This window comes from Rhipicephalus sanguineus, chromosome 5 (assembly GCF_013339695.2).
Source record: "Rhipicephalus sanguineus isolate Rsan-2018 chromosome 5, BIME_Rsan_1.4, whole genome shotgun sequence".
In the NCBI taxonomy this organism is placed as follows: Eukaryota; Metazoa; Arthropoda; class Arachnida; order Ixodida; family Ixodidae; genus Rhipicephalus; species Rhipicephalus sanguineus.
In genome coordinates this window covers 41508690-41527277 of record NC_051180.1, presented here as the reverse complement: position 1 = coordinate 41527277, position 18588 = coordinate 41508690, and the positions used below count along the sequence as shown (strand labels likewise).

The 18588-nt window shown below is 45.6% G+C and overlaps 2 protein-coding genes across 12 annotated transcripts in view; both read left to right on the top strand.

Moving 5' to 3' along the window:
* The first annotated feature begins 1333 nt into the window (after positions 1 to 1333).
* LOC119393544 (AN1-type zinc finger protein 6) lies at positions 1334 to 17055 on the top strand. 6 transcript variants are annotated; one of them, XM_037660621.2, is made up of 5 exons: positions 1334 to 1528; positions 4706 to 4924; positions 6141 to 6301; positions 11207 to 11375; positions 15370 to 17055. In XM_037660621.2, exons 2-5 carry the CDS (start codon positions 4771 to 4773, stop codon positions 15516 to 15518), a joined length of 633 nt encoding a protein of 210 aa, XP_037516549.1. In that variant the 5' UTR covers positions 1334 to 1528; positions 4706 to 4770; the 3' UTR covers positions 15519 to 17055. The 6 variants fall into 6 exon arrangements, with proteins under 6 accessions (XP_037516549.1, XP_037516550.1, XP_037516553.1 ...); XM_037660622.2 differs by lacking the exon at positions 1334 to 1528 and adding an exon at positions 1708 to 1725; XM_037660625.2 differs by lacking the exon at positions 1334 to 1528 and adding an exon at positions 2449 to 2809 and having other exon boundaries at positions 6165 to 6301; positions 11225 to 11375.
* A 1094-nt stretch (positions 17056 to 18149) lies between these two features.
* LOC119393540 (uncharacterized) overlaps positions 18150 to 18588 on the top strand; it is a 28265-nt gene continuing 27826 nt past the window's right edge. For 2 of the 6 annotated variants that reach the window (XM_037660614.2, XM_037660616.2), the window contains exon 1: positions 18192 to 18382. Coding sequence is in view for 2 of the 6 variants with exons in the window: in XM_037660613.2 (XP_037516541.1) it covers positions 18377 to 18382 (6 nt within the window). In the remaining 4 variants the exon portion in view is untranslated. Of the gene's footprint in view, positions 18383 to 18588 lie in introns of all 6 variants that reach the window. The other 4 variants (XM_037660613.2, XM_037660615.2, XM_037660611.2 and 1 more) reach the window with 4 other exon arrangements.

The following is an 18588-nucleotide window of genomic DNA, read 5'->3' as shown; positions in this document are numbered from 1 at the left end:
GAACCAGTGAAACAGTGTGTCTATCTGGGCCAAATATTAACAGGGGAGCCTGGTCATGTAAAAGAAATCCACCGAAAAATAAGGATGGGTTGGTGTGCATATGGCAGGCATTCACAACTTTTGACCGGTAACTTACCACTGTCACTCAAGTGCAAAGTGTAAAACCACTGAATTTTGGCAGTTATAACATATGGAGCAGAAACCTGGAGGATAACAAAGAAACTCTGAGAAGGTAAGTACCACCCAGCGTACAGTGGAACGAAAAATGATATGCATAACACTTGGAGAAAGGAAGACAGCAGAGTGGATCAGAGAACAAACAGGGGTAGCAGATATCCTACTTGATATTAAGAGGAGAAAATGGACCTGGGCAAGTCATGTCACGAGGACAGATAAGCGATGGTCAGTTGGAACATCGGAATGGATACCATGAGATGGGAAGCGCAGGTACGGACAGCAAAGGGTTAGGCAGAGTGACAAAATTAGGAATTTTGGAGGCATAAAATGGAGTCGGCTTAAATGCGCAGGACAGGGTGGGTTGGAGGTCATTGGGAGAGTAGAGTTGATTCTTGTATCTGTGGCACACACCCACACTGGGGCAAGAACCTTGTAGTTTTAAAAGAGAATCCTTAATGTATGCCTTTGTCCTGCACTGGAAATAATAATAAAAAAAAACCTGATGATGATGATGGTGCACTCAGAAAGTTGAGTTGCGGATACATTATGTCTCTTGTCCATCAAAGTGGGGATCTAATCTGAGACCTGAGGTCAGCTGTCATCACGTATGTTTAATTTAATTATATCCTTCTCCTTCTGTGCTTATTCCAACATGCTGCATGAGCACACAACCACACAGCTAGAAATGCTCATTAGAATGGTTCACAGAAAGTACTGTATGTCGGCACAAAGCACTTAACACGAAATGCAGTTGAGCAGTTTATTGAAAAGTAAACGCGTGATCAGGAATCAAGTATTTAGTGCAGAAATACAGTGAGTCAGCATAAAACATGTTTCGTTATTCGAAGCAGCTTTGATCACGGGACGGTCTTGTTGCTGTTAAATATTGAACGGGTACGTGCATTGACCTCATTCTGGCCAAAGCAATTCCGTGCACGACCTGTTGATGGAATCGCCGTCGGTACGGAATGCGCCACTTGGAGAGCTCAAAGGTAAGTTTTTTCGACAACCCGACACTGTCCCGGATGCGTAAGCACAAACAGCTGTGTTCACATTCGTCACGAATCGCCGTTGCTTCCACGACGCGGTTACGAGCACGACAAAGAAAACGCGCAGTACGTAGGTAGAGGGGCTTTAGCAGAACCCCCTGACCTCGCGTTACTACGGAGAGCACGTGCATCGTCACTGTGAACGAAATTATGGCCGAAGACCAAAGGCGTGCGTCAAAATTGCACGGCAAGGATGTCTGAAAACGACAGCCGGGGCACTTTCTCTCATCTAACCTACCTCCTCACGTCGACGTCATGGGAGACAAATGCGCATATTGCTTAGAACGCACTTGACACGAACGGTAAGTAATTTGCCTATTATCTACAACTAACAGCCCGACTTTCAACACGGACCTATTCTATCATGCAGTGAAACAAAGTTTAGAACCTAGGGCCAAGAAAAAAAAATGTTAGACTCATGGTTGGGAGTTTTCGGAAACAGGTTGTGACGTGAATCACTTCGGCGAAAAAAACCACGGCAGCGATCGAAGCTGAGAAGGTGCGTATTGTTCTCGCTACTGATGCACACGCAGATATCATTTCGAGTGGTTGATATGGTTTATAGTAGGCTGTGAGCGTTAGACGCAAACGCATCAGTTGCTAAGCTGGCAAGTTTTTCGGGGTTGCGGTGTTTTGCAATTCACCTTGAGAGTGCTCCTCATGTCGGAGGCGTAGTTCTCTGGTAGAGGGGCAAAAATTAGAAACTCCTCGAGATTGCAGAAGTCAACGGTCTTGCGTTCTCTGTTATTACTTCCTGGAGTTCTCCTCGACACGTTATACTTTTTTGTTTGTTTGTTTGCCGTTTTAGAGAACCCGTCGCTCAAAAGTAAACAGCCATGTCATATCGGAGGTGGCTGCCCTAGACGGGTTCAATACCACGCAATCACGTGCCGTACCCATATTCTGGTTTAACACGATCAGTTTAACGACCTTGTGATGAGTCGAGTACTGGTTGTCGCGCAGTCCATCTGATTTCGGAGAGTTTCAGCGCCTACGTCAGCCGAGGTGAAGATGAAAGCACCAAAAGCACTTCTTTTTTTTTCTTCTACAAGGGCTCGCGTGCTTGCGTCACCGCTACCGGAAAACCTGCTAACGTCATCGCAGGAAGTGAAATAGGTGTTCTTGGGCAAGAACGCCAGCAGCGCCTCTGGGTCTCGTCCAATCACAAGCGAGGTTTCTTGTCACGTGACGAAATTCTGATCTTTGATTGTGGCAATCTGCTGCTCATCACGAAAGCGACGAAAGGCTGAGCATTGTCCTAACGGTGGGCTGCTGTTCGGTCGGCAGGATGCACCTTATTTCATGAACCGTGGAAGACAAAGAGCAGTGACTTGGACAACACTAACTGCGAACGATGTTGTTGTAGACTGGACACTGCCTGGCTGTGAAATATCGTTGGATACTTGTCTCATATACGTGGTGGACGCCATCTTCCCCTCGTCTCTCTGGTGGTGAATGTGCATTTCTCCCACAAGGAAGCGTTCATCAAACCTACCGTGTGGTTTCGTTCGGACTGTTCGTGGCTGCCGCGGACTCTTCGTCGGCACTCTGTTCTTGGGATAACGGTTCAGAGCCAACGTTAGGTGAGAAAACCACTATCAGCTGGAGAGCAAGTCAGGCCTAAAGCATTGCTACGCCCAGGCGTCTAATAACTGGGCTCTCGACATAATGACGCAGCTGTATGCATAGACGTGCGTTGGCAGTCGAGTTTTGCTATGGGAAGACTCGTAAGCTCTCTCGTGAGCCGTTTTGTGTTTAAAGATGCGATGTGCAACACCAGGATATCGGGATTTGTAGGCCTATTGCGCAGGTTCGCTATCATCGGGGGCATTTTTGACTCTGCATTTGTTCCGTGTTTATTGTTAGCATCACCAACCTGCACCTTGTTCCTTGGCTACCACTTCATCCTCAATGATTTAATTGCTACTACCGCCACGACTTAGTTATGAGGTACTCGTAAAACATTCAGCTTGACTTTCGACGGTGCCCTCGCGCGTCTGTGGCCTTGCTGCCTACGTGCGCTGGACGCTGGTATTAGTGCAGAGAGCTGCCGTTCTGCATGACGCATTCTTCGCCTACGGTGCGGAACGCGCATCGGGAGACGTATGAGGCACAAAACTCGGGAAGTGCATGCTCTCTGGCCTCATTGATGTGCAAGCCTTTGCTTCTTTCCTTGTTCACGTGCACTGATGTCGATGTCCGCAAACTTTTCGAAGATGCTCGTATCGCCTCTCAAGGGCAATGACTCGAACCGGGTTGTGGCCGTGCGGGATGAAGGACGCATTTTGCGCATTAACTCAGCAACTTTCGATGACTGGCCTGGCGTTGTGCCTGGAGTGGTCACGCAAGCCATTGTTCGTTGGTTCCGATCAGGTGATGTCCTTCACCTTGTCCTCGTTTTCATTGGGACGCCTGTTGTCAACCTGTTGCTACGCGCCTTTTAGATTACGTGAATTGGTGTATTGACCGTATAACAGCTAAGGCAGGTAGCTGCGTCAGTTCGCATCATGGTACGATTCCTGGCTAGTCAATTGTTAACGCATTAGCACGTGCGAGAATAATTGCGTCACCTCGTTGGGGCAGAGACGTAAGCGAGTTGCAGCACAGCGTCGATAAGCGATTAAAGGCCGCGCGCGTTTAACGTTAGCGTCAGTGCTTAAGGAAAATTTCTTTTTTGTTCGAAGCGGCCTATCCACGTTTCGGTATTTTCTTCAGGTCTCGTTAAACTTGCACATGCAGCCATTTTCTTGCTTCATTTTCATTTGCCTCTACTGCTTTCACAATTGCGCATTTAAACGCGTCAAGTTCAGCAGACGCTGCCTTTGTACACATACAGCAACAAGAGCTTATGGGACACGAGATGTGCAAAAAAAATCTGGATTTTCGCTTAGTGTGTGAAAATAGCAAAGGTTTCAGCTCCGGTTGCAGTTTTCTCACCCTGGAGAGTTATCCTTAAGATTAGAACTGCCGTGCAGTAACTGAGCAGATGTTCACATTTGCCCTGGAGTCCGCATCTCGGTTAACTTGTGTGAACAGGGTCCACCACATCTAAGGTATTCAGATATTCACTAGTATTCAAGCTGGTAAAAGTAGAACGTCACGAGGGAAATGACCGTTATGTCTAATCATGGTGTCGATGAACACTATAATGTTCTTATGTATCAAACTTCACAGCTTCTATGAGCTCTTGAATACTAACGAGGTTTTCACCTTAGATGTGGACGACCCTGTACATATGTCACACACGTGGATCTTGGAACGATCAACTGCATTCTACAATGCAGAGGTGGACGTGATGGTTCAAAATCGAGCCATTTTATTTGTTGAAACGTGTGTATTTTGTTAGCGTGATGTTGGCTACCTAGTTATGGTTGTAGCTTCATACGACTCCAACCATGAATACCCCCTAGTTGTACCGTTGTATGCATGTTTGTTGTTTTAGCAGTGACTCGTGCTCACAACTCTTGTGGTTTTGACAGGTGTGCAAGAGGAGCAGCTTCCCCTTGTGCGGACGTGACTAGCGACGCTGGGTGGAAGAGGTATCATGGAGCGGGACACCAATCAGATGTCGCAAAGTGGGGCCTTGTGCCGGTCCGGTTGTGGTTTTTACGGCAGCCCAGCAACGGACGGTCTCTGTTCACAATGCTACAAAGATGCCCTCAAGCGCAAACAGACAGCTGGGAGGGGCAGCCCAACAGGTGAGCTTGGCACGCAGTCTCTCGAAGGCCAGACGAAGTGGGCTATTTCATTTAAATGGTGTTGGACGTAGAGCGTATTGGACAGTTACGCATATTCAGATTTTGGACAACACTAAATTGCAAGCATTGGGAAACGTACCTAGTGCTTAAAAAGACGTTGTCTTGCTCACTTTTTGTTCGTATGTGTCAGTTTTTTTACTCCAAGGAAGAAGCAGCAAGAAAGTTACTCAACTAAGGTGAAGTTTCGCAGTTTGTTACATAATAGGCTATTGCAAGCTAACAATCTGTTTCACTTAGGCCAGTTTGATTAGTATTGCCATTGTGCTTGCAGCTGGGGGTGGACTATACAGGAAACTCATCGTATTGCTGGTGCTTTAATTTGCTTTGTTTCTCCAATAGGCCTTTTGGCACATGCATTTAGTAGCCATAACAGCTAGAAACAGTAAAGTGAGTGCTGCTCTCTAGAGCAAAGCATCGTAGTGCTGCAAACTGTCTTCATACCAAGAAAAACAGCAGTAGATTTGAACATGGTCACCTGCTAAAGGTCTTCGCATACTATGCATAGATTTATCTTTTTGGGTTTTGAACTGAAAATCTTTGGACAAGCTGTATTACATTACGTGGCATGGGACCAGACCTTAAGCTTGGGTTGTTTGCTTGCCAAGTGCAAATACATTAGTGGCATGTTCCACTGGCTTGGGCCTTTCAGGTTCACTGAGCGGGTCATTAATACTCCTCTTGTTCCGTATAGTGAGTTTTATCCACGGGGCAACTGTGCAGCAGGTTGCCTTGCATATCGATATATTGTTTCTTACTTACTTATTACACTTACTCGTAATTAGAGCCACATGTCATAGGGATAGAAAAATTAGCAAGTTGAACTATATTCATCGCGGTCACTGCAGAAAAAAACAAGGCTACAGGAAAATGTTCATACCATCCATTTTGTCTCCCTGTTCTTTTGCACTGTGAGCCATGAAAAATGTCATAGCGTGTGCTTTTTTTTGTTTTCATGTAATGAGTAGAAATTTGTAAGCAGGAGAGTGTTGCAGGGCAGTGAGAGTGCACATTGTTCTCTCCTGCAGCACTTTCTGCTCCCATTAATAAAATGCCCACACAGTATGAGAGCAATCCGAGAGACCACAAAGTCCTGCTCTTGTTGTTTATGCTTTAACTGAAGTATGGAAGTTTTTTTTTTCTACGGGTGCCATTGCAGTGATGTCTTCGCTTGGGCTTGCAGCTTCATCCTCCTCTTCAAGCAGCGAGAGTGCCTCTTCCGCCAGCGTCGCAGCAGTGTCTGACCCTGCCCTGAACACAGCTAGCCCCACAGTTCCTCCTGTTCTGGCATCCACATCTCAGGATGCAGCCGTCAGCGAGGTATGCACCATTGTTGACACTCGTTCACCTAAGAGTGCATCAAGTGGGCCTTCGCGACTCGGCGAACCGATCACATCCAAGGCACAGAACAATCTCAAGATGTGTCCCCACAAGCGAAGATGATAAAGAACACCATGTGATGATGATAATGTACAGATGATAAAGAAGTGCCTGATAAATGCCCACACAGTACATTTATTCATAGGAAACAAGGCTTCTTGTCAACTTCTGATCCCCTGCTCCATACTGCAAGGTTGATTGGTTCAATTAGTTTCGACATGACAGCGATAGCACAGTTTACTACAGTAGAACCCCGCTGGTACGTTCCTCACTGCTGCGTTTTCCCGGCTGTTACGTCGTTTTCCGCCGGTCCCGGCATAGCTCCCATAGGATACAATGTATTGGGAACCCCGCTGTTACGTCGTAACTGTCGGACCGTTCCCGTATGATACGTCGCGAAGTGCGCCCGGAGCCGACCGAGTGACTACCAAAGAGAGCGGCCATGGTGCATTTTCACGCAGCTTGGCCTCGTTTGATCGTAATATTAGCCGCATGAGAGGCGCAAGCAACAGAATCTTTCAATTGATGCAAACAAAAGCATGGCCTTCGAGATTCAAATTGCAAAGATGGCGTCTGTGACGTAACTGCTCGCGAAAGCAAGGCCTTCGAGATTGGCATTTACTATTGACAAAAGCATAGCCTCTGAGATTTGCATTGCACAAACATGGCGTGTATGACTTAATTGCTTGCGAAAGCAAGGCCTTCGAGATTGGCATTCACTTCTGCCATCGCGTTGGCGTAGACTCATCATCATCGTTATTTGTCGGAGAACGGGAGGAGTTCGAGCTGGTTGGAGCTCGCATGGTCGTGCGTGCGGTTCGCGGTCGGACTCGCCGCGCCGGTCGTGATTGCGTGTGCTTAGTTCTTTCATGCCTACAGCTGTTGGTGTTAAAAAAAATCACATACGTTGATTACCATTTCTGTGGATAAGGCCGTCCTAAGCTCCGCGTTTCTATCCATCGACTAGATCGCAGCTGAGCGCGCCAATTTTCGCGCTGCTCGTAAGAATTGAAATAAAATTCTGTACCACTAAGTATTTTGCCGTTTTTCCTGTTTTTCGGCTCTTACGTTTCCCGTCTCTTACATTTATTTCCTACGGTCCCTTCAAAAACATATCAGCGGGGTTCTACTGTAATTGCTTTTGTTTTATTTTGAAGTTTAGGAATCCACTAAAATTATACTCGCAGACAACATTTTTTGGCAATGAAGCAAAGGCTACAGAGCCACAATGCACGTATCCTACCGCTAATGAATGTAGTCCCGCAATTCCGTCCGTATTTTCTGCGTGAGATATATAAGATACTCCTTCATTTGTCTACATGTAGCTTTTTGAGCCAGAACGCAGCACACACAAGCGAGATCAGTCAAGGTGGTGATGCGGGCTAGTTCGTTTGAATCACTAGTAATCATAATTGTAATTGTACAGTAAATGCGGTGTGTCGGTGGTTTTCTCTGCTCCAGAGAAGCTGGCCCGTATGTGCCCTGTGGTGAATGGTCGCAAAGAAAAAAGTGCGTGCTCCAAGAAACACGCGACACCGTTCCTACCTTGCGAGATCGGTGTCGTGTACAAGATACCCCTTACTTGTGGCAGATACTACATACGTCAAACCGGGCGCTGTCTTAATGAGATTGCGAGAGTACCGTGCGGCAGTTGATGCGCAGGCAGCGGGGGGACATTTGGTGGACCATTGCCGCCGGTGTGGTTGTGCTCCAGAACTCACCACTACACGTGTGCTTAAGAAAGGCAAGGACCAGGCAACGCCAGAAATTATAGAAGCGTTTGCTATAAGTGAGAATGAAAGAAAATGTGTCAGTGTTGCGTCGATAGCCTTGTCTCGTAAAGAGCTTGACTATCTAAAAGGAAATCTTGCGCATGTGAGGTGGTAAAACGTGGTGATGCAGGTATAAGGAAGCACCTCGGAGTGTGATGGTGCGCATGCGCTCATGTCCGACGGTTTTTTGGCTTTTTATGTTGTCTGTAGTAATAAATCAGTTGATGTCTAGCGCCCGTCCTGTGTATGTGTTCCTTACTTGTGTCTACGTCTGTTTTTTTTGCGCTACAATTATGATTACAAGCGAGATATTTGCATTTCTTTTACTTTATACATTGTCACTTTGCGTTTTTGCGTGCGTGAAAAAGTTGCGCCTTTTACCCATACCTTAGACACTAACGAACGTTTGCGTCAAAATGCAACGCTAGCCATCACTTTCCACAGCGTTATGAGACGCTCGCCAAACCGGACTACTTCGCGTAGCAGTACATGTGTAGACGCTCCGCCCCCGTAGCTTTCCGAACTTCATTGCCAAGAAAAGTTGTCCGTGTGTATAGTCTCCTCACAGTGCCATTGCTATGCCTTATGCAAAGTGTATAGATTGAAATGTTGGACACCCTACAGTCTGCCATAGGTTTCTCAAACTTTGCATATGTGAGAATTTAGTACGGGTGGACTCCTGTTGGAGTCCCAACTGTTAGCCTCTTCAAAGCTGAAAGTGAGAATGACCCAGGCAGTATTAAAGTTGAAATTAATGGGACACTAAAGTGAAACAATGAATCGGTATAGGTTGATAACTCTAATGTCGTTAATTTCACCATCATATGTTTATTAATAGAGGGAAAAATCATGGCGAAATTCCAGTTTTTAAATTTAGCGCAGAAATCGCCGCACGTGACGTCTTTATGTCAGAGTGAAAGCTCAATGTATGACAACGTCTAAAACGGCAATATTATCAACAGTAGTGCCCTACTTACCGAGAAATTAAGCTAAATGTATCGCACGATGAGCGCCATGAGTGGGACATTTTAGAAGTGATCCCGATAACGTATGAGAGTCTGCCTACAATAAAGCACTTGTAATCAAACTAGCTGCAATAAAAAAAGAACCCTCCGTGCATCAAGAGACGTAATAAAATGCTGTTTGTTTGTTTCCGTTTGATTCATGGAAAAAAGAACCTCTGTTGCGTTGCCATGGGGAACGGCGCACGTGGTTCCTAAGGTTCAGTTTTTGCCGAACTGCGCTTCGCCCGGCGCCCTGCTTCGCTCACGCAGTCTCGTCTCAGTGGTAGTTTCGATATTGCGTACTGCCGCGTGTGTTTTGCACGCTCGTGAAAGTCTCTCTGACAGAAAGTTCGACAAAATGCCGCATGCATGTGATGTTGCCGGATGCCCGAATGGTGCACAACGCCAGTGCTGCAGCTAGGAAACCGATGTCTTTTCACTGGGTGCCGCGGAATGAACCCTTACGCTCGAAGTGGCTTAGTCGTTGAATTGGAGCCCAGCGTCGCGAGCCAATGTCTAGTTGTCAAGTTCTCTGTCCACATCCATTGCGGCGATTGCGACAAGCTTCGATGGCTTCGATACCGTTGTTGCTGCTGTGGGTTCCGCTACTTTCGCTCTGCTGCTACTAGTCTCGGCGGCCGCGCAGTAAGGGGCAACGTTGGGCACGGCAGCAGTGACGTATGAAAGTCTGATTTCAGGCGGGTGATTTGAGGTGTGCTAACGCGATGCGGACCACTAAAACGTGATTTTATTTCAAAATAAGCACTTCCTTGGAATAAAAGTAGCACTACGAGGTTTCTGGACCGCTATTTCAACAATCAATGTCGACTTAATATTTGCCTTTAGTGTCCCTTTAATTTTGTGATGTCACAATGTTTGGTGCCGGAATTCAAAAGTGGCGTCGCCACCTGCATTTTCTTTTTGCTCGTTGTCTTTCTTACCAAGCTTCTTCTCGTGGCAGGCATTGTGATTTTGAAATTGTGAAAGAGTAATTTACTAATATGAAAAAAAATTTCTCTTTAGTGTCCTTTTACCTCGTGTCTCAAATATCAGATGGTTGCCCATTTATGCATAAAAAATGGTCGCCTTTTTCATTTAGACTGAGACATGCTCCTTTGAGCTGCGGATATCTTTGATTTATGTTCTAGTTTTGAGTCTAGACATTGGTCATTTTCACGCACACTTTGAACGAAAGAAAGGGGGTAATTTCAGAGGACATTGTTCAAGCAGTTTCATCAGTAGAAGGGGTAGTTATCACTCCGAATAAAACATTTTTTTTTTGTTCTCCATTTAATGGTCATTTTCCATGCCTTGACTGCATTTAACAAATTCTTATCTGGCAAAACCATAGAACACTGCTCAAGTTTTATGCAAGGTGCTCTTACTCTTGCTAAAGCATCCCTCGGCCACATTTTCTATTGCAAAGGATTTCAAGGGAACAATGTGATAAAAGTCCTTACATGAACATCGGTTGCGAGTGATATGAACAGCAGAAGGCTGCTTGGCATACCTTAGTGGCCATAATCGGTGGCTGCATTTTGCTCTAGACATTAGTACAATGCCGGAATGAGCTTTACAACAAGTTCCTAAATTTCAAATGCAGCAATGTCTTATTTATTGTGTGTACCTCACCCTCATTGCATGTTAGCCAGTGCATTATTTTAGACACATTGTTTCTGATGGACACTTGCCATCCATTTGGAACGATTGCAACGTCATTAGCCTATGTAGTGTCTTCATGGAATTTCGATGTTCACCTGAAGTGATATGTAGTAGTGCTGTTCAAGGCTAAATATTTCTTGAATGAGGCTAGCTCATTCAAGGCTAGATATTTATTCTGTTTTAGGCATCGCTATTGCAGTGCATGTCATATAGTGTGAAATAGCTGGGTGATATTGATTGCTTGCGAGGTACTGTCAACTTAGGACTTCTCTGAGCATGCAGGTGCATTGCCTGCTGTTGGTGCTCACTTGGCATTAGCCACTTGTTCCAGTGTGTGTGTTCTGAATTCTGTGTATGCTTGTGTTGTGAGAGTAGCTGATACCCTGTCTTTGTATGGGTCCTATAAGGCCTGTTGCTTGTTGCAGAAGGCAGACCTGAACCTGGATGCATGTGGTGCGCCATCAAAATCTACAGAGAGTGTGACCTCAGAAACAGGCAGCCAGCAAGACGACCAGAAGGACCAGAAGAAAAAGAAAAATCGGTGTCGGATATGCCGCAAAAAGGTCGGCCTCACGGGTGAGTGTTGGGCCTTGGTTTCTAGCTATTATACAGTACGGTATTACTGTACCGCTCCTCCATTCTCGCTCGTTGTGCTCCCAGTTACAGTGACAGTGTGTCCCCCGAACGACAGGTTCCTCATCAGCATTGCATAGGCTGAGAGGCAACCCCATAGTAATTTTTGAATAAAGCATTTGTGGTGTTGGGGGGCCTTCACTGGAGTTAATGAGCTGTAAAAGCACAACGAGCGAGAAAGGAGGAGCGGTACGGTAATACCATACCGTATTTCCGTAACTTGCTAAGACTCTTATTTTTCTGTGGCGGCTGTTGGTTACTTTTTATTCGTGTGTACTCGAGCATCTCAAGTGTGGCAGTGCTGAGGCCCGAGTGGAGCTAATCAACCCATCAACTGGGTACATTAAGAGTTTTGTGCTTGTTCCTAATAATGACTGCCTTCTTTCCGTGGCTTCTTGGGCTATGGCTCTAGTGCACCAATATCATACCTGCCAACTCTCCCGAATTTGGACCTAATCTCCCGATTGTACGACATCTCGAATCTCCCGAAAAGTGGCCACCACAGCAGAGGCAGGTTTCTTTTTTCTCTTTTTTTAAAATCATGCGCGTGCGTCAGCCTTTCCTGCTGTGGCGGTGCTCCGGAAGAGCACTCGCCACCACACTTCTATTTCATTGTAACCATATTGTAGAGTACCGCTGAGTACATTCTAAGCACTGCGCATCTGGGCGAAGGCTGGCCGTGAGAAGCGCTCGCCACCGTACCGAAAGAAGGCAAGGGAAAAGGTACAGTCTCAACGGTAGAAGATTGCCAAAAGTGCGTGGCGGCCGGAGCCGCGGTGCTGCACAGGTGCTCCGATAACGAGACGGCGAGACTGTCCAGCACATTCCATTTTCCAAAGGAGGGGTGGCCGGCAGACCGGCGATAAGTAAGCGGCCCCCATTGTGCTTTGCACTCACGATATCGGCGTGCTTGGGAGAAACAGCACCACGTGTCGCAATCTTGCCACTCCGGCCACCGTTCAGTTAATTTGCGACAGTCGTTTCCGTTGAGCCTAGCCAGAACTTTTGCGTCTCCATCTTGGCCATTGCATTTTGTACGCTACGCCGTCTGCCGTGGGAGTTGCATGTTTCCAGAGTTCAGTTAGAAGGTCGATGATGGCGTCAAAATCTAAGTACTTGCAAGTGTTTCTGGACTCGTACACAGCTGGGTTTCCGTGCTTTGTGACTTCGCGGAAAGGTGACAAGTACGGATTCTGTACCACGTGCGCCTGTGAACTGCCTTGGTGCCTTCACAATAAAGAAGTTTGGTTCAAGCAGCTCAAAACATCCTTACCCCTTTCTGATGTCAGTCTCCAGTCTCTGTAATTTCCGCTATGCAAAAATACCCCCCCCCCCCCCTTCGCGGTCTCCTGAATTTTCATGCTGTGAGGTTGGCAGGTATGCAATATTCTTTTGTTGCCATGCGATGAATTTGCCTCTATAGTTGAGACTGTGGTTTGATTCCAGGTTATAGTGGCCACATTTTGGTGGAGTGAAATACAGAAATGCATGTTAAAAACGTTAGTTGGTCAAAATTAGCTAAAGAGCAACCCCCCACCAGTTCACTAAAAACTCCATAATTTACTTCAAGTTTCACACTGAGTGTTTTCTGTTGTATGAATGTGGGCTGTTGCTAGCACTACTACTACATCACTTAATGGGATAGCGTTACAGAGCCTGTTTTGCAGAAGCTCCTGTGTCAGTGATGTTGTCCGTTAAGTGAAAAATCCCAGGGGATTCAAACAATAAAAATGAGTTCAAGGTGGAATTGAACGCAGGCATTGTGCTTGGCAGTCAGATATCCTACCACAGAGCCATGCCAGTGCTTGAAACTGCTTCGGAAAAAAAAAAAAGACCTCGTACAGGTGTCGTATAGGGCGAGGAGTCATTTCAACAACTGTACTCTTGCATGGCAGAAGCATAAAATCTCAGCAGCAGTCACATTACATCAATCGTGCAAGGTGTGGGTGGTAGGCCCGCCCATTACAAAATGTGCAACTGCTTAGGTGCGAGTGTTGCCTTACAGATGCGTAGTGAGTACATTGCTACTTAGCAAAATGAATTGCAATAGACTCTCTGTAAATGGAACCTGAAGGGACCAGGTAAATGTATTCCATTTAACAGGAGTTCTGTTTACTGCGAGAGGAGCAGGGGTGCAGAATCCAAGTATGAAACCAATCATATTAGAGGCAGTTGTTCCAGTTAAGCAGCAGTTCCGCTTAAGAGATTCCAGTTTGCTGAGAGTCTACTGTATGGTGCAGTGGGCACTATGCAGCTGTACTTCCAGTAAGCACCTAGGAGTGTTTACAACAGCCATTGTCACATGTAGATGTTCCTTTCCTAGCAGACAGTTGTGGTCTTCAAGGAGAAGCGAAGCATGGCAAGTAGGGGTGTGCGAATATTCGAAATTTCGAATATTTTTCGAATAGTGTTTGCTATTTGATTCAATTCGCACTGAAATTTTACTATTCGAACTATTCGAACTTCCCAAAGACAAATGCAGTCAACGTCCGGTTGAAAGTGACCCCTTCAGATTTTCAATATGCTTCACCTCATTACACTCTCGTATTACGGCAAAGCTGCCTTTCAAGCTCCGTTACGGTCGAACTTGGGCAAGAGACAACGTCCGATTAGAAGTGGTCCCTAGATTTTCAATATGCTTCACCTCCTCACACCCCCGTATTGCGGCAAAGCTGCCTTTCAAGGTCCGTTACGGTCGAATTTAGCCAAGATACAGTCAACGTCCGTTTGGAAGTGGTCCCTAGATTTTCAATATGCTTCACCTCAATACACCTCCGTATTGCGGCAAAGCTGCCTTTCAAGCTCCGCTACGGTCGCAAATGTATTAACTCAAGAAAACGCTGGTTCCAATATGGAGGCGAAAGATGTGGCAGAGTTGGAGGCTCAATTAATGCTGTTTTGGACCTGAAATTTGGGCAGGAAGTCTGAAAAATCGGACGCCGAAGCTTTTTAGCATCCAAAATTTCAGATGTTCTTATATATCGACGTCTACGAGGCAGATTTGGAACTTCGGACTTGAAGGGAGCACACCCTTGTCTGCCACATCAGTTGGCCTTCCACAGAAGTTGAAAGAGAAGGAGAGGCTGAGGAAATGGCATCTCTGCCTATCACGTGTAAAGTGTTGTCGGCAACACCTTGGTTGCACCAAATCATGTACATAAATACAATTCGGCCTCTACATTGCCTCATTCTTGATAAGAAAGACAACTATGAAATATGACTCCACCAGCGCTTCATCAACCTCGCAAAAAGAAACACTTTCATGTTGCTATCTCACAAGAACATACTTAGGGATTCACTGCAACTTTTTCTGTAATTTCACTTCGAATTATTCGAAAAATGTTTGAGAAATATTCGAAAATTATTCGAAATTATTCGATTCGATTCGCACTCAATCTTTGTTATTCGAATTCGCTACGCACCCAAAATTTTGCTATTCGCACAGCTCTAATGGCAAGTGAATACGAAGGCGATGCGAACGGGGCCCAGTTACGTTACTGCATTCCGCCCTTAAATACGAAGCTTAAGTTAGCTTTTAGGAGCTGGCTCGCCAGGTTCTTAAGCTGGGGCAATGTCCCGCATTGTAAGCGTAACCTTAGTTCCATAGGTGACCGCTACAGTCGCAGCTCGCGCGAAAGAGAAGTCTTCTTCCTCTTGTTCTTCGAGCGCCTTGATGATGACATTAACGCAGGCAAAACCGCATTTCCTTGACCACACGTTTGGCCACAGCTGCAAGGTCTGTGACTGCTTGTGGTTCGACAACAACCTGACCACAATCGCTACTATAAAAATGTTCGTCTTTATATGACAGTAGAGGAATTGTATGGAGCATTCACGGTTTACCCGATATGAGAGTTCGAGTTAACGAGGCATGACTGTATGTTAGCTTGACTAGACCAGTCTCTGATGTTGGCGTGACTACCCTTGCTGTTTGCAGGCTTCCAGTGTCGCTGTGGGGGTCTCTTCTGCAGCCTCCACAGATATTCCAACGAGCACGACTGTACGTTTGACTATAAGGAAATGGGTGCTCAGGAGATCCGAAAGAACAATCCTGTGGTGGTAGGGGACAAGATCCAGAAGATTTGAGGGCCTGCACGTGTAGGGTGCTGCATCTTTTTTTTTTGGTCCGTGGGGGAGGGGTCGTGCGCTCATGAGGAGAGCAGAAGAAGAAAAAAAAAAGCATCACGCAAGCAAGATTGCAGCCAAGTTTTTTCTTTTTTCTTTGAAACTTCGTGACCCTCTTTCCTAGCCTTTCTTTTGTGACTTTTTCTTCTCTTCCCTTACATTGTCGTCTGCCATTGCCAGTTGCTGCTGCCATTGCTGCCAGTGTCTCGTGACAGCCAGATACTTTTCTTTTTTTTCCTTTTAAAGAACCTTGTGAATGTGAAGCACATTTTGTTGGCAGGTTTTTGCTAGTGCTGATACTGCTTTCTCTACTCTTTCTCTCATTCACTTGACATATTTTAGCAGGAACAAATGCAGACCAAGAAGTGTTAGGTACATTAAAAAATTCATAGTGTGCCCAGCCTCTGGTGCACTTGTAAAGATTTTTCTTCTTCTTTTCTCTCTGCATGGTCTTGCTTCTTCTTGTTTGTGTGAAATAATTCTGGTTTTCTTTTTATTTGGAGTGAATGCACATGTGTGTGAGTGTGTGTGTGTGTGCATGTGTGTCTGTGAATCCTGACAGGGCTGATCATGCCCCATGCCCTGCTGTTGTGCTTATACCAATGTTAAGTGCATGTAATTAGATCAGTTTATTCTTTTGTTTTCTTCATGGACACCATTAAAGTGCGGGTGTCGCTGCCTCTTCAAAAAAAAATGTTGGTAGTACACTTGATGATTTTAGCCTTTTTTTTTTTTTCCATTGACCTCACTCTGGGCTGTGCGAGTGTATTGCATTGCAGTGAAAAAAGTGTTGCATTGTTGTGTGATATTGGTGGCTCATCCGTACTTTTACGTTTCCTGCTCGTTCCTCCAATGAAAGTGGAAGCTGCGCATAGCAGCCAGGGCTGCTGGAAGAAGCTGGTGTTTTTCTTGGCTTGTCACAGCTAGTCCAAATGCAGAAAATTGTCCACAGTATATTTTTGGGCTCTCAACAGGCGGTCTGCTTGATGGATAAGTTGCAAATGCAGACTTTCACGTCGCTGGCTAGCAGAGCCTGGAGGTTAAATGCAATTGACGAGCTTGTAGTAAGCTGAAAAGATGCAGAGTACTATGATTTAAAACAGGGCTGCTAAGATGGTTCATGCAGCTTTGATAGCAAATGGGCAAAGCAAGTCTTCGGGTGCACTGCAATTTAGTTTTTGTATGCTGTGAACGAAGCTTCCTTCTGCATGGTTTATAGTCCGAAAGTTTTCCGACTGCTGTTTGACCTTGGCGGTACAAAGTTAGCACAGTAAAATCTGCCTATACTTTTTGTGTGTCTGCGCGCGCGTGTGTGTGGTGTGAGCGCTGTTTTGGCGCTGTGGCCGGTCATTCACTTGGGTATTGGTGAAATTATACTGTGCAGTGCTAACTGTCGAAGTTAAGACTTGTTTTCTTTTTCTAGTAATAGGCAGTGGTTACAGAATGTGGAGACCACTTTGTATTATATCTTCTTGTACAAATAAACATTTCGAAATCAGTTGGTTTGGTTGAACTTTATGAAGAAACTGCCATATATGGACTGCCCATGCTCCATGGTGCTCCGCTTCATCTCAAGTGAATGTTCTGAATTCATTGTTAATGGCTGATGAAACAATGAGCAGCAACAAGGCAAGACTCCTTTGCACCAGATACTTGTGTAACATTGGAGATGCTTGCAGAGTCTGCAGTTGATGTTCAATTATGCGAAGTAGGGAGTGGTATGTGCACTAAGAGTTAACATTTCCATTTTGCTGTCCTCTTGTGCCAGGCTTGCAGAACACACTTGCAATATGTACTGTAGAGAATTTTGCAGAAAGCTGCTGCCAATTTAAGATAGTAGTTGAGTATTAAACCTTGGAAGTGAAGCGGCTAGAGATAAATTTACAGTGGCTTCAGTTTAGCATTGCTGTGGTGTTGCATAATAAATTGAATGAGCTCCACTTAGTGTCTGGTTCCAACACAACAGTACATCATTGGCATTTGAAATTAACCCCAAAAATTGTGTGCTGCATGCAACCATTTCCTTCCATTGTATTCTTCTTGGGTTGTGGTACTCATCTGGGTTTTGGATAAGGGGTGTGTGATTTTTGCTAAGTGCAGTACTTTGAGTGGAGGGTAAGTGGGGGGGAGGGGGGTTTGGATGCTGCTGCATGGTTGTGCATAAGCCCTGAAGTGTTCTGAAAACGCTGGAATGCATGGCGCGAGCTCAGGTATACTGTGTTCTAGTCTTGCAATGGGTGATTGATCCGAATTTTAGAACCTTTGGAGAGCTTTTCCGTCTGCAACAACCACTATCGGTGCGCTGAAGACCGATAACGAAAAGAAATTTGCAACTTAGAATAACAGAGAGCTGAGCTAGTTGCTAAGTGTTCATCTTGCGTTTCTTGTGTCCGTGTTTGCACGCCCTGTCTTTTTAGAATGAAATTTGCAAGTGGGGTAAGTCTATTGCTCAGAGAAAAATTAAGTCTCGCAACGTCCACGCACCTAGGCATGAGCCGTAATGATGTATCGCAAGAAAATCCGCGCACAACCCGAAACCGAAACTCTCAGTAATGCAGCGCCACCACAAAAGTCTGCTGCAAGACTTCGAAGCTCATGGCTGATCCTAGTCCTACTTGTGGCTACGGCTGTTTCTACTTTCGCAGGCATCGTCGATAGGCTAAATTTCGCATCTATCTTCATTGCGAAGTTTACATAACGGTTACTGTTATGTTTAGTTATAATGCTGATGTGAGCTCATGGCTCCTACCACTGGTGCTCGGGGACAGCAGCCTTTGGAAATAACTGCGCCGAACAGCTAAAGGAGGGCCATTCTGCGGATGCTAGTAGGTCTTTATTGCTTCGTATTTGGTGCGGAAATTAGTCCAGTTCGTACGCATTTTGTTACCAGATGCTAAGCAAACGTAATGAACGCTGTTTGGGATCGTTTCATCACATAGAGTTTCTATTGTGACAATGTGCATTCTGCAGAGGAGGAGTTGGAATTGACGTCCGCATTGACGTGCACGGTTTCCGACTTGTTTAGTTTCAG